Source organism: Pelophylax lessonae, assembly GCF_965119305.1.
Source record: "Pelophylax lessonae genome assembly, chromosome: 2".
Lineage (NCBI taxonomy): Eukaryota > Metazoa > Chordata > Amphibia > Anura > Ranidae > Pelophylax > Pelophylax lessonae.
The window spans coordinates 670,453,544-670,468,522 of record NC_138769.1 but is presented as its reverse complement, the minus strand read 5'-3'; the positions used below and the strand labels follow the sequence as shown (position 1 = coordinate 670,468,522).

The 14,979-nt window shown below is 39.1% G+C and overlaps 2 protein-coding genes across 2 annotated transcripts in view; both read right to left on the bottom strand.

The window, feature by feature from the left end:
* Positions 1–3,851, bottom strand: part of LOC309545987 (matrix metalloproteinase-18-like) — a gene marked incomplete at both ends in the record, with an annotated part of 30,592 nt that extends 26,741 nt beyond the window's left edge. The window contains 6 exons of the mRNA XM_082245452.1: positions 1,061–1,172; positions 1,284–1,445; positions 1,641–1,766; positions 1,854–2,002; positions 2,830–3,074; positions 3,750–3,851. Of these exons, the coding sequence (XP_082101578.1) occupies positions 1,061–1,172; positions 1,284–1,445; positions 1,641–1,766; positions 1,854–2,002; positions 2,830–3,074; positions 3,750–3,851 (896 nt within the window). The remainder of the gene's footprint in view (positions 1–1,060; positions 1,173–1,283; positions 1,446–1,640; positions 1,767–1,853; positions 2,003–2,829; positions 3,075–3,749) is intronic.
* The window catches only part of LOC309545982 (matrix metalloproteinase-18-like), a 320,845-nt gene that overhangs the window by 293,219 nt on the left and 12,647 nt on the right, over positions 1–14,979 (bottom strand). The window lies entirely within an intron of this gene.

The following is a 14,979-nucleotide window of genomic DNA, read 5'->3' as shown; positions in this document are numbered from 1 at the left end:
CATACTAGATCCCTCCACGGAGCATCGGACATATTGGAACAGGACCCTAGTACTGGACCCCACGTTAGGATACCTGCGATACCCCGCGGACCCCACACCATTCTCCCCCAGGAAGGGAACCACTACACAGAGTAAAGACCAGCGAGGCATATCTCCAGTACCCACTCTATACCCCTGTGTGGGGTGGGTATATCTGGTGAGTAGGTTTTTCATCAGTAGCCACTTTGCAACTCACCAGTCACCCACTTTGGGGGTCACCGTAAATCACTGCCCACCTATCCCACTGCGTATACTCACCTATTTATGGATGTATTCTAGTATATGAATTGACTGATCATTACTTATTGTCACACTTTGGAAAGAAGTTTCCCGCACATTTATTGCTTTTGCACAATTTTCTGATCACGAACTTATATTTTTTATATTTTTTATATTTTTAATACTATCACTTATTGGTGCACTTTGGATAATACTCCCCTGTATATTTGCACATTTACCCTGTTTGGTCAAGGTTTTCCCGCACTATTTTACTAATTTTTATCATCGCGATTTTTGAGTCATTTTATATTATTCATTGATTAATCTATTTAATGTTGTTTATATATTCACTCTGTTGATTATTTATTTTCATCACTATTGCATATTGTATATATACACATATTTATCTATCTCAGCACATTTTTGCACATTGCACTTCGCCACCTTGTGGCTATTTTCCATAGTCTTTTCTATATACAATTCATCCGATGATATATGTTTACATAGGTAGATCTACCTAATTACACTTTATAACATAAGCAGCGCCATCACCTCCATTCTCAACTAATCTGGAACTGGTATGCAGATACGGGACAGGGGTTTATAAAATATTGCAGTCAGTGGTTGAACATTACAGCCAGGCAGCTAACATTTTTAGAAAGAAATCTGTAGTGGCAGCAGCCAGGTATACTTTAGGCTCATTGAAATCATATACAGTATATCCAAAAAATGTAAATTAACATATATTCTCATTAAAGTAAAAAAAAAAAAACATAGAAATGAATTTAACGTTAAAGCTTACTTGTTGGTGAAGAATAACATCTCTCCCCGCAGAGTTGTCACAGCATCAAAAGTGATTGGCTGGCAGGAAGAAGTGCTTGGTGGTTGTGTAACTACTGGGACTTCTCTGGCTCCTGTAAAAAAGTACCAAGGTTAAATGTTATGGCACAGCAACCTTTTCTATAATTTCTAATTTCACCTATTCACTCCTTAATAGAGTCTTGACGTGTTGTTCTTTCTCTTACCATAGAGTGACTGAATTCCTCTAACGTCATCGTCAGGCAGGTGGAATTCACTGGGTTCAATGAAGTGGTAGGTTGGGTACATGAGAGCACTGGGATTGTTAGAGTGTGAGAGACCCAAGGAATGGCCAAATTCATGAGCAGCCACAAGGAACAAGTTATAACCTTAAATTAAATAAAAAAATTAGATTGGGCACTGTCAATGAATGTATTATAGCTGTAACATATCTAAGTAGTAGGCACCATGCAACAGCTTTAGTTATCATACACTAGCTCAAGAAAAAAAAAATGATTATATAATTTACATTTTTCAGCAATTATAAATATTTTGTAAATTACTGAGCACCGAAAAAAACTCACCTTTAGATCCGCTAGTCCATGCTTCATCTTCATCAAAATGAGCGTCTCCTCCAATTCCAGTCCCTGGGGCAAAAGCATGTGCCAGAGTTCCATGCTGACCATCAAATGGATAGTAGTCATTGTGTGCTGTAAAAAAACCCCGAAATATGAAATGTATCTTTTTGTGTGTTATAAAGGTTTACAGTCTGACATGACATTAACTTACAAACATACCTTGTGCTGCAAATGAAATTTCAATATCGGCAACACTGTTGTAAATTCGAGTAAAGGTCAAAGGGGTCACATTACTCCAAACCCAGAAGGCTCTCTGGATAGCTGTATCCACCTCAGCAACAGGCATGTCCGGTGTATAATTCATTATTCTGAGTAAAGAAATAAGTTTGTTCTATTATTTCAAATTCTTTGTGAAGGGATAAAACCATAGAACCACTTATTGTCCTATATGGACTATATATATATATATATATATATATATATATATATATATATATATATATATATATATATTGGTTATTTTATGGTCCTACATGGACCTTTTATTCATCTACACATCCTCCATTTATAGAGCACCTTTCATTGCTCAAAGCTATAGCATTGCTTCTATGAATGGAGGAGGGGAGTGGAAAGAGCAAACATAATCAACACTCTTGACAAGTGCCTATGATGGGTCCAGCTGCTCATATTAAGCCATGCAGCATGTAAGATTACTGCTGCAAGGTTATGCAGGGGGAATTAAGATTGAAATGCAGCCACCAGCACAAGGGACACTTCTCATTTCAGTGAAAGTATCGTTCCTTGTGCTAATTTGAAAAAAAAATACTAAATAAACTAAAGCTTTAAGGGAGGGGAACTTTATTTTCTACACATATCTAATCAAAACAGCAATCCCCATTAGATGGTTTTTCCTCCATTCCTGTTCAGATGATATCTATAACATTTTTAATTTCCCTCCACTTTCCTTACTGGTGACAGTGGTCATCAAGTAAAACAGAGAGAGAGTGAATCCCCAGAGCAGTGAAAGACAGCCATAAAACTACTTGACAGAGGTAATAATACTGAATCTCCTCTTCCCAATTAAAAACGAAAAAGGTTTTGGCCAGATATACAATTATGAACTAAGCGTTACTGATGTTATCTCGTAATTTGCTGTCGTATTGTTCTGAACCCTAAGCCAAATAAACATTTTTACCTGTATGTCAGTTCTCTTGCCTTCCATCCAGAATTTCCCGGGAATACACTATATTCACCCACATCGACAAACCCACACCTTGGTTGCTGCATCATTTCCATAGTGTTTGAGTCAAGTGTTCCCGTGACCTTCAAACCAAAGGACTCCTGCATCTGGCGAATCTTCTCTGTAAACTGACTGGTACTTATCTTTCTGGACTGGTGTACCCCATCCGTTTTAAGGTTGTAGTATTTTTTCAAATATTCCTGTAGAGGTATAAAAAAATGAATCTCTGCTGTCAATTTTATCTTTATCAAGAGGTTCAGGAGGGAATATGGTAAAAGTATGGATGAAACAGAAAACATCATTAAAATGGAATATCATTAAATATGTTAAAAATGGAATATCATTAAAGAATAATCCAACATTGTGTAAAAGGTTGAAGAGAATGAAAATATGTTTTAAAATAGATTGCAGTGATTAAATCAATACATGTTTGTAAAATTTATATTCAGTGCTTTATAAATATGCATATGTAATTTTTAATGTTATTGTAATTGTAGACCTAAATCCATTAATTAAATCTCCACTGGCTTTTTGTGTTATAATAGATCTATATGAGTAAAATTTCAAACACATAGAGAGTCAGACTTGTCCGGTAGACGTTCACTAAGAGAGAGAGGTACATGAGGATGCAAGCACTTTACAGAATTACTTTGTGAGACGCATTGACTGTAATAAAAATAATAATAATGTAATAATAATACATTTAATGGTAATAAAGGTAAAAAGTAGGATTTGCCACCTTCAGGTATATCAGTATAAGAAATAAAAAAGAAACACGTTTTTTAAAACAAGATTTACATTAGGAGGATTACTTTAATATGAATACATAAAAAAACAAAACAGATAGGGCTATATTTTCCCTACAATGTACTCACTTCAGCTAACTTGGCATTCTTTTCATTGTCTTGTGAAGTTTTAGCAGGAAAAGCTGAGCAGTATGCCACTGAAAGTAGCAAGACGAGAAGCAAACTCTTCATTTCTGGAACTCTAATGATCCCTCAGGGTTGTCAAAAGCTTCTGCTTTTCAATATTTTTGGAGTCCCAGGCTTGTCTTTTTATACCATACCTGGATGCCTGAGCCAGTCTGCAGAAGGTTACTAACCTTTTAAAACTTCCACCAATCACAACAAAAGAAAAAAAAAAAAACAAAAACAAAACATTTTCTGACAAGTTATAACAAAATGCAAACTATGTAAAGCCCACTCTTGTGCAACATTTTTTCTTAATACATGATAATGATCAGGAAGAAGGTGTGAAGCTTTGAAAATGGACATGATAGTTAATATGTTTTGTTTTTTTTTTCACATATATTATAATAATGGAATTAAATGGTAAATAACGAATTAGGTAAAATAATTAAAATTCTAAATAACAACAATAATAATAAAACACATTATGCTTAAATGATGATAACAATGCAAATACTAGTATTACTGCTAACAATAATAATAATAGTAACAACAGTAGATCTGAGTCATCATATAGTAAACTCAGGGCTTCAAAGAAAGAATCTACTGTTAGCAGGAATGGATGGTTTGAAGGGTCACCCTGCGATAATGAAATGATAAATTGCACCCTCTCTGTTTCAGAGCCAGGCGAGACGTGCTTTACTTTGAATATAATTTGCAGTTGTTTTTAAAGTTACAGACTCCACTTCAGTTGGCAGAAAATCGATCAAGCAAAGGATTCTTCATGTTCATGTTTTTATATTATTATTATTATCATACAGGATTTATCTAGCGCTAACAGTTTACACAGCGCTGTACAATATAAAGGGAGACAGGACAATTATAATACAATAAAATACAAGAGGGTTAAGAGGGCCCTGCTCATAAGTAGTGATGGACGGACATCGGCCGGGGCGGTTCGCTATCCACAAATTTTCTCAAATGTTCGCGAACCGCAAGTTTGCGGCGGGCCCCATTGACTTTAATGGCAGGTGAACTTTAAAAACCTTCATTTGCAGCTACAAAATACTTACTAGCTGTGCACAAACAGTCCCACAACATGGGCACTGTTATAACAGAAGTATTGCTATTGGAAAAGTTGCCCTAAAAATTATTTTTTTTTTTTTCAGCAAAAAAAAAAAATTTTTTTTTTTCTAAATCAGCCAGAACTGACAGCAGCCGGTAAATACATGTCAAATACATATAGGGTCCATTCACGTCTGTAAAATGGGTCCGCATCCGTTCCACAATTTGGCGGAACGTTTACAGACCCATTGATTTTCAATGTCAGTCTGAAAAATTAGGCATTCACAGGATACAGAAGTAAGTGTCGCCCATTCCAGGCCCCAAAAATTAGCCCACATGCAATTACCTGACAGCTAAGAACGTTGTTTTCTGTGGCTGAAGGTACATTACGCATTCACAGGATTCAGAAGTAAGTGTTGCCCATTCCAGGCCCCAAAAATTAGCCCACGTGCATTCACCTGGCAGCTAAGAACGTTGTATTCTGTGGCTGAAGGTACATTAGGCATTTACAGGATACAGAAGTAAGTGTCGGCCATTCCAGGTCCCAAAAATTATCCCACATGCGTTTACCTGACAGCAAAGAACGTTGTATTCTGTAGCTGAAGGTACATTAGGCAGTCACAGGATAAAGAAGTAAGTGTCGCCCATTCCAGGCCCCAAAAATTAGCCCACCTGACAGCTAAGAACGTTGTATTCTGTGGATGAAGGTACATTAGGCATTCACAGGATACAGAAGTAAGTGTCGCCCATTCCAGGGGTTTATCACACCAGTTATACAAAAAATTGGCCAGTAAGTTTGGCACTGTGTGTAGCAGAGTTAACGCAGCAAAAGAGGCAATATTTTTGCAGGACAAAAATACACTTATAAAAGTATTCTGTTAGATAACACCCCGCTTCAATCTGTGGTATTGGGGGCCTCTGGTCTATCACACCAGTTATACAAAAAATTGGCCAGTAAGTTTGGCACTGTGTGTAGCAGAGTTAACGCAGAAAAAGAGGCAATATTTTTGCAGGACACAAATACACTGTTATGAAAGTATACTGTTAGATAACACCCCACTTCAATATGTGGTATTGTGGGGGCCACTGGTTTATCACACCAGTTATACAAAAAATTGGCCAGTAAGTTTGGCACTGTGTGTAGCAGAGTTAACGCAGCAAAAGAGGCAATATTTTTGCAGGACACAAATACACTGTTATAAAAGTATACTGTTAGATAACACCTGCTTCAATCTTCAATCTGTGGTATTGGAGGGCCACTGGTCTATCACACCAGTTATAATACTTTTTTAAAAGTGCTTTTCTCACTCCTTGTAGTTGTATTATCGCTGCAGAAACGCTCACCTCACCAGTCACAATGCTGCACAGTGCACAATACAAATCCACTATAATAAGCTTTCCATATTAGAAACTATTTTATAAGTGTATTACACCCGTATATAGTGTAAAGAATAGTACACCTATACCAAATACCAGTCCTTGAAATGACTTTTATGGACCTATCACAGAGCGATCTTTGTTACTGACAATCTGTCTCTGTTCCCCACAGCAAACCTCTCCCTACACTGACAAAAGAGACAATATAAATAGTACACCTATACCAAATACTAGTCCTTAAAAGGACTTTTTTGGACCTATAACAGAGCGATCTGTGTCACTGACAATCTGTCCCTGCTGCACGCAGCAAACCTCTCCCTACACTGACAAAAAGCAGAATGTAAAATGGTAGCCAGCTCAGGTCTATTTATAAGGTAGGGGGTATGTCCGTGTGCTGAATTTCACAATTGGCTGTCCTGTTCCACCTGATGGATGTGTCATGGGTCAAAGTTCTCCCCAATGTAAACTAATATGGCCGTCGCGAACAACGCCATATGTTCGCAAGATCAGCGAACTGCGAACGAGCAAAGTTCGTCGTAAACCGACCGCCGGTTGAACCGCAAGGCCATCTCTACTCATAAGAGCTTACAATCTAATAGGGTGGGGCAGGTGTTGCAAAAGGTAATAACTGAGAGGGATGAGCTTATGGAAGAATTAAAAGTTCAATTGTTAGGTGAAGGTGGGATAGGCTTCCCTGAAGAGATGAGTTTTTAGGGATTGCCTAAAGGTGGCCAAATTAGGAGATAGCCAGACATATTGCTGTAGACAGTTCCAGAGGATGGCAGAAGCTCTGAAGAAGTCCAGGAGATGTGCATGGGAGGAGGAGACAAGAGAGCTGAAGAGCAAGAGTTCTTAGGAAGAGCGGAAAGGACAGTTTGGATGATATTTAGAGACAAGATTGTTAGCTCAGGCAGGATTGTGAATAGCTTTGTATGTATTTTAAATGGAACAGAGGTGAGAATGTGTTATCACAAGTCTACGGCCATGTGCTGTGTAGCAGAGTTGCTCCAGGCAGAACCAGAAGTAAGATGAACCCTGGATAGTGGGACCCCTGTTGCTGCATCACTGGGGCTAGTGAGAGGGCACTGCTGTCTCAACCTATTGCTGCTAGCAGAGACTGAATACCTAGGGATTGGACATCTAACTTGTAGCATTATTTACTGCATTACCAAACACACAATTAATCAGCACAAACAACCAAATATACACTCGATGACCACTATTAGCCTGGCAGTCCTAAAACCATAACACACTTAGACTCATAAAATATAAAAAACAATGCTGCAATTCAGCATGCAGTTTATATGGAAAGTTCCATGTCTCATGAGAATGAATTGTAATGTAATAATTTCTTGTTCACCTTCTTGGTAAATGGGCTTATTAAAGGGAAAACCTTATGCTCTGGAGAATACAGTTTATTGATAAAAATCATGCCAGCATGATGAACAATAATACCAATAAGTCAATGAAAAAGGTAAAGGCACACAAGCAGAGTTTGTGCTGATTAAAAGACCCAACAGCTGTAAAGAGAGCAGTGAGACAGACCTCGATGGATCACTTCATGCCAATTCCTTGCCAGGGAGATAGGTATGTTGCTAAAGTGCCAAACTGGTGTGGGAACCACAGGGGTTGGGAAATCACCACAACGGAAAGAGAGGTACCGCCAGGACAGCGGACTACTGTCAGCTCAGAAGCGGAAGGAAAGGTACCGCTGAGACAGCGGGTTGCTGTCAGCTTTGGAATGGGAGCTTCCCCGGCCTTATGTCAATCCTGGATGCATTCATTTATAATTTTTGCTAATTATTTTGTCCATTTGTTGTTTTTGTTTTTGTTCTAGGTTTTTATATTATTAAATTTACTTTTTGTTTATCAATATGAATTTAGTTAATGATTTAGTCCCGGTTCACACTTGTGCGATGGGGGAAGGCTGCGAATTCGCAGCCTGTTCCCGCATCGCAAACGCACATCTGGCAGTTCACACTGCCATATGTGATACGCAGGGGGTGTCAATTAAATGTCAACGACACCCCCAGTTTGATCGCATATCGCAGTGCGATCTGACAGTTCGCACAGGATCGGATCGCACAAGTGTGTACCACTGTGCGATCCGATCCTGATGCGGCTGGAAAAAAGGGTCCTGTGCGTCTTTAGTGCAGGTGTAGTGTGAATTTCAGCCATACAAAGTGTATGGCTGAATTCGCACCGCACACACGATCGCATGTAATGAAGGAGCAGTGCGCTCCGATATTACATGTGATCGCCGCACTCGCAAGAGTGTGAACCGGCCCTTAGACTGAATACATTTTTACAGCTCTGGCATTCCCTGACAAGGGAGAATCAGAACAAGAGGGGTCATACTCAGAAAAAAAAACACTCGTAACACTCTTCACAATGCTAGATGTGTAATAAATAGTAATCCAAATTTAAAACCACCACATTCAAGATAGTATAAGGCAGATATGCATAAGGTCTTTTTAAAACTTGAGGATGCCAGGAAATCTGAATGTGTTCAGTGGTGGGATAAATCTTTTTTAATGAAATATATTACACACCCAATTCCAAAAAAGTTGGGACACTGTACAAATTGTGAGTAAAAAAATGAATGGACTAATTTACAAATCTCAAAAAATTATATTTTATTCACAATATAATATAGAGAACATATCAAATGTTGAAAGTGATACATTTTGAAACTTAATTCCAAATAGTGGCTTATTTTGGATTTCATGAGAGCTACACATTCCAAAAAAGTTGGGACAGGTAGCAATAAGAGGCCGGAAAAGTTAAATGTACATATAAGGTAAGGAACAGCTGATGGACCAATTTGCAATTTATTAGGTCAATTGGCAACATAAATGGGTATAAAAAGAGCCTCTCAGAGTGGCAGTGTCTCTCAGAAGTCAAGATGGGAAGAGGATCACCAATTCCCCCAATGCTGCGGCGAAAAATAATGGAGCAATATCAGAAAGGAGCTTCTCAGAGAAAATTGCAAAGAGTTTGAAGTTATCATCATCTACAGTGCATAATATCATCCAAAGATTCAGAGAATCTGGAACAATCTCTGTTCGTAACGGTCAATCTCGGAAAAAGTTACTGGATGCCCGTGATCTTCGGGCCCTTAGATGGCACTGCATCACATACAGGAATGCTACTGTAATGGAAATCACAACATGGGCTCAGGTATACTTCCATAAAACATTGTCGGTGAACACAATCCACCGTGCCATTCGCCATTGCCGGCTAAAACTCTATAGGCCAAAAAAGAAGCCATATCTAAACATGATCCAGAAACGCCGGCATTTTCTCTGGGCCAAGGCTCATTTAAGATGGACTGTGGCAAAGTGGAAAACTGTTCTGTGGTCAGACAAATAAAAATGTGAAGTTCTTTTTGGAAAACTGGGACGCCATGTCATCCGGACTAAGGAGGACAAGGACAACCCAAGTTGTTATCAGCGCTCAGTTCAGAATTTTGCATCTCTGATGGTATGGGGTTGCATGAATGCGTGTGGCATGGGCAGCTTACACATCTGGAAAGGCACCATCAATGCTGAAAGGTATACCCATGTTCTAGAACAACATATGCTCCCATCCAGACATCGTCTCTTTCAGGGAAGACCTTGCATTTTCCAACATGACAATGCCAGACCACATACTTCATCAATTTCAACATCATGGCTGCGTAGAAGAAGGATCCCTGTACTGAAATGGCCAGCCTGCAGTCCAAATCTTTCACCCAAAGAAAAAATTTGGTGCATCATAAAGAGGAAGATGCAACAAAGAAGACCTAAGACAGTTGAGCAACTAGAAGCCTGTATTAGACAAGAATGGGACAACATCCTTATTCCTAAACTTGAGCAACTTGTCTCCTCAGTCCCCAGACATTTGCAGACTGTTCTAAAAAGAAGAGGGGATGCCACACAGTAGTAAACGTGGCCTTGTCCCAACTTTTTTGAGATGTGTTGATGCCATTAAATTTAAAATCAAATTATTTTTCCCTTAAAATGAAACATTTTCTCAGTTTAAACATTTGATATGTCATCTTTGTATTCTGAATAAAATATTGAAATTTGAAACTTTTAAATCATTGCATTCTGTTTTTAGTCACAATTTGTACAGTGTCCCAACTTTTTTGGAATCGGGTTTGTACTTCTCATATAACCCCCAGAGGTCTATAGATCAAGAAACAATGCAATTTCTTAGATCCTGAGCTTCAGAAAGAATAGCACTCACTTGCAAAATTTTGCACTAAAAAAATTATGCAAGTCATCTTAAAACAAAGAGAGAGGAAGTTACAACATATGCGTAATAGTATGCACACTAGGCTTGAGTCAGTCGACAAGTATCACTCCTCATACCTTTTTAAACAAATGGTCACAAGTTTGTACAAACGATCTAAAAAAAAATCCAAAAAGGGGCTCATTTTCACCAAACTCAATAAATTCAAAAGAGATCAGGTGATTTTTAGCAGGACTGCGACATTGCTGCGGACAGATCAGACTCCTAACTGACATTTTTGACACTTTTGGGGGGACCAGTGACACTACTACAGTAATCAGTGCTAAAAATATGCACTGTTTCTGTAATAATTACACTGGCAGGGAAGGGGTTAATACTGTGGGTGATCAAGGGGTTAAATGTGATTCTAACTGTGGGGGGGGGCTTGTGAAATGATCACAGAGACCTGTAATCCTACATAGAAGGATCACAGGCACTCTGTGATCATTAAAGAGAGTAGAACGGTCTGCTGTGTTTACAATAGCTGACTGTCCTTCTCTTTCAGCGTGGAACGATCGTGGGTGTCAGGCGGCAATCGGAGCCGCCTGCCCCTCACATCCGTGTCCCCGCTGCTGAATTGGGGCGGGAGCGCACCGCCAGTGGCGCGTGCTTGCCCCCTAGCTGTAGGCACGCGACCGATGTATACCTATGTCGGTTTGAGCAGGAGAGGCTGCCTGTTATACTGCGGTGGGTGGTCCTTAAGTGGATAATTACCTCAAGGTGGCATACTGCCTCTTGTCCACTTACAAACGACTAGCCATAGATCCTTTACCTGTTTTTTGGGAAGAATATAAATTAGTAGTGAAGACAGCATGAAATGATCAGATTATCACCAAGAAAGAAAAGGAATTCTTACTACCTGAAGTATGTTCCACCCCTTGTTTTAATCATCTCCACAAAGTCCACAAGAGTTTTGTGGACCCACCAGTAAGACCCATTATTGCCAGCACAAACAGTCTAACTAGTTGATCTAATATATAGACTATTTCCTCCAGCTGATAGTGTGTGGTTTACTCTTATACATTCGACACTCGGGTCACCTTAATGACATTCTACATAAAACACATGGAAGGCCAGTTATATCAGGGCATCATTGGATGTGAGTTCGTTATATACGTCCCTCCCTGATGAAATGGGCCTACAAGCATTGCAATATTTATTAACTAAGGAAGATAATATTAATGCAAAAAAATATAGTTTTATTATAGAGTGTACGAAATTCAGTCTCGAGCATAACTATTTTTCCTTATTGGAGGAATTTTATTTACAAGCACAAGGGACTGCCATGGGGGCCATTTATGCCCCATGTTATGGGAACCTGACAATGGAGTATTGGGGGGACATGCACATTTGGAATAATAAGCCCTTTCACAAATATCTCATCTTGTATTGTAGATATATAGATGATATTATCGCTATCGCTATATGGGACAGGAATTTGGAACAACTTGCAGCCTTTGTCAGACATTGTAATAGCAATCCTTTCAGTCTAAAATTTACTCATGTGGTGCATTCAGAGTCATTACTGTTATCAGACCTTGAACTGACCCATGATGGTTGGGAAAATATCACTAAAAACCATTTTAAACCCACGGGTGCTGGAATCATCACTGCTTCCTCCTCCATGCTTTTTAGACTTTCCTCTCCTTTTTGAGAGGTTAGGTACTGCTGTCCGGATCAACTTTTGCTCTACATCTATATATTGACAAAGTCAAAAATGCCGTGAGTATGACATGTGGCCTCCGTGTTCCGTATGTATAGATTCATGTTTTCTTGAATATTCAGTTTGAAGTTCTTTCTTGTTGAATTTAATAATAATTGATGTACAGTAAAACCTTGGATTGCGAGCATAATTCGTTCTGGAAACATGCTTGTAATCCAAAGCACTCTTATATCAAAGCGAATTTCACCATAAGAAATAATGGAAACTCAGATGATTCGTTCCACAACCATTTATTCATAAGTCCTTCAGTTTATAGTCCATATAAAAAGATTATAGCATTGCAATAGGTTATATAACCATAAAATGTCCATCCACAAATAGCCGCTTCCAGAAGGGGATTAGAAGCAAAATCCAGCAGGAGCTACAGAGTATCAAAGAGAAGAGAGGAGCCTCTAAGTGTAGCAATATGGTTCCATTTAATGAAGGTACAACATTTAGCAACTCACATGGTTGATGAATAAAACAGGCACATCTAAGTATGCAGGCATCCGGGGTAAAGCTGTCCACATAGACTATCTTCTGTACCGCCGGCTGCCAGTCTGTAATCCTGACCGGGAAGACCACCCTGCAGTAAAGCGATCTGAAAGCGAGGGGCAGCATGGAAGGGATGACGTAGATGGCGGTGCAGAGGTTGGTCTATGTGGACATCTTTAGCCTGGATGCCTGCATCCTTAGATGTGCCTGTTCCAATCATCAACCCTGTGAGTTGCTAAATGTTGTACCTTCATTAAATGTAACCATATTGCTACATTTAGAGGCGCCTCTCTTCTCTTTTATACTCAGCTGTGACTTGAGGCTACTTGTATATCAAGACATCGCTTGTATATCAAGTCAAAATGTATTTAAAAATTTTGCTTGTCTTGCAAAGCGCTCTTAAACCAAGTTACTCTCAAACCAAGGTTTTACTGTATATTGTATCTCATAGACAAAATATGTTTGTGCTCTGAATTTCCCCTGAGGAAGAAATCAGTTTAGATTTTGAAACATGTCGGGATGTCTACATGTTGCAAGACTAGCCAGTTCTCCTACTTTGTGAGACTGACCACATGCTTTAGACCATGAGCAGAACCTGTTATATTTGGTATTGTGTCATTTATATAATTGGCTTTTACCATGCATTTTTTCTTGAGTGATACATGTATTGGCTTTTACCTATGTCTATATTTGTTAACAAATTATTGATTTTTTATTATAGTCTACTACTTTTTCTATTACTTTTCTACTCGTTGGTTGGCTAAGAACTCCAAAATCCTCATGGGACTTCCTTTTTTTGCTTTTTTTTAATCACCAAAAACAAACATAGCCATAACAGTATCAAACAGGTGTTAAAAAAAATATTGGTATATTTTAGAACATGACCCAAAGTTAGCCCCTGTGTTACCTAAAGCCCTTTAGGTCATCTTTGGGAAAGCTTGTAACCTTAGGAATTATCTGGCACTTGGCAAATTGACCAAGGGGCTAGATAAATTTGCCCCAAGGCTGTCCTCTGACAATCGGGTGGGTATATTCCAATGTGGAAAGCCCCTTTACTTGACATGTCAGTTCATTACACACGGACAGTCATCTTTTCAGGACTCAGCAGGGGTGTCCTACACCATTAAAAAATGTATTACAAGTTTTACCGATAATGTGGTATATATGGCTTAGGGTGTCCTTGCAACTTGCTATATATTAAATGTACCAACAGGACCCTCCACATAATAATTAGGGACCACCACAGATTGATTGTGGCTGGTTCTCCTGACTGTAGTGTCCCACAACATTTTGCCCAGAGGCATAACAATATCTGACCTCAAGGTTTTTTCTGTTTATTCCATTTAATTTACCTGAAAATTAGAGGTTTCTGAAGGTATGCAGTCAAGAGACCTACTGGATATATAAGCTTAATAGATTATCTCCAGGGGGTCTCAATGAAGACATGGAGCTACACATGATACTGTAAATTAATTTAAGAGATTTTATGCAAAATTTATATAGTTGATATTTACATTGATCAATACATAATATAATATATAATGTAAAATTTTTATACATTTTTCGAATCAATGTATTATAAATATTGTGCATGCACATTAGTGCACACTCAGTTTGGATAGCATCCCTTGTTAGGCTACTAATTATTGATATATGATTTTTTTTTAATTATATATGTAGCCAAGCTGGGACTACCATATATGTATATATGTCATGAGTATATACAATCGAGTTATCGTTATAATGCAACTAGAGTGCTCCTTTAAGAGTTTTACAAGATCGGCTTTCTCCAGAAATGGACGAATTGGATTGTGGGAGATGTAGTTTGGTGTGGAAGGTGGATTGTTACATGAATGGCAAGAGGGACTATACTCCCAGAGAGCCACGGGAGAATGAAGGATCATGGGAGAGTGGATATACCTCTCTGCGGGGCTGAGCGTGCGCTCTCTTGCTTCCGGGACTCATAGAGGACGGGTCGGTCTGAGAGGTGTCAGAGGACACAGTTAGTGATGGAGGCCTGAGTGTGCGGCCTAGAGAGAGAGAGCGAGCCCATCCTCAGCGGTGCGGGTGCTGGAAGTCGCAGGGAGGTGATAGATCCAGTTGAGCTGAGCACAGAGCGGGTGAAGCTGAACTGACTGACCGGAACAGCGAGAGCTGAACATTCCCAGTGATGCTGTATCGTGAGGAGACATCCCGCCTGGGGACAAGATAGACAGATGTGGACACTGCTATGGGAAAGGGTGCCTGGTGACATCTGTAATCGCAAGTATAAACCTCCATCCA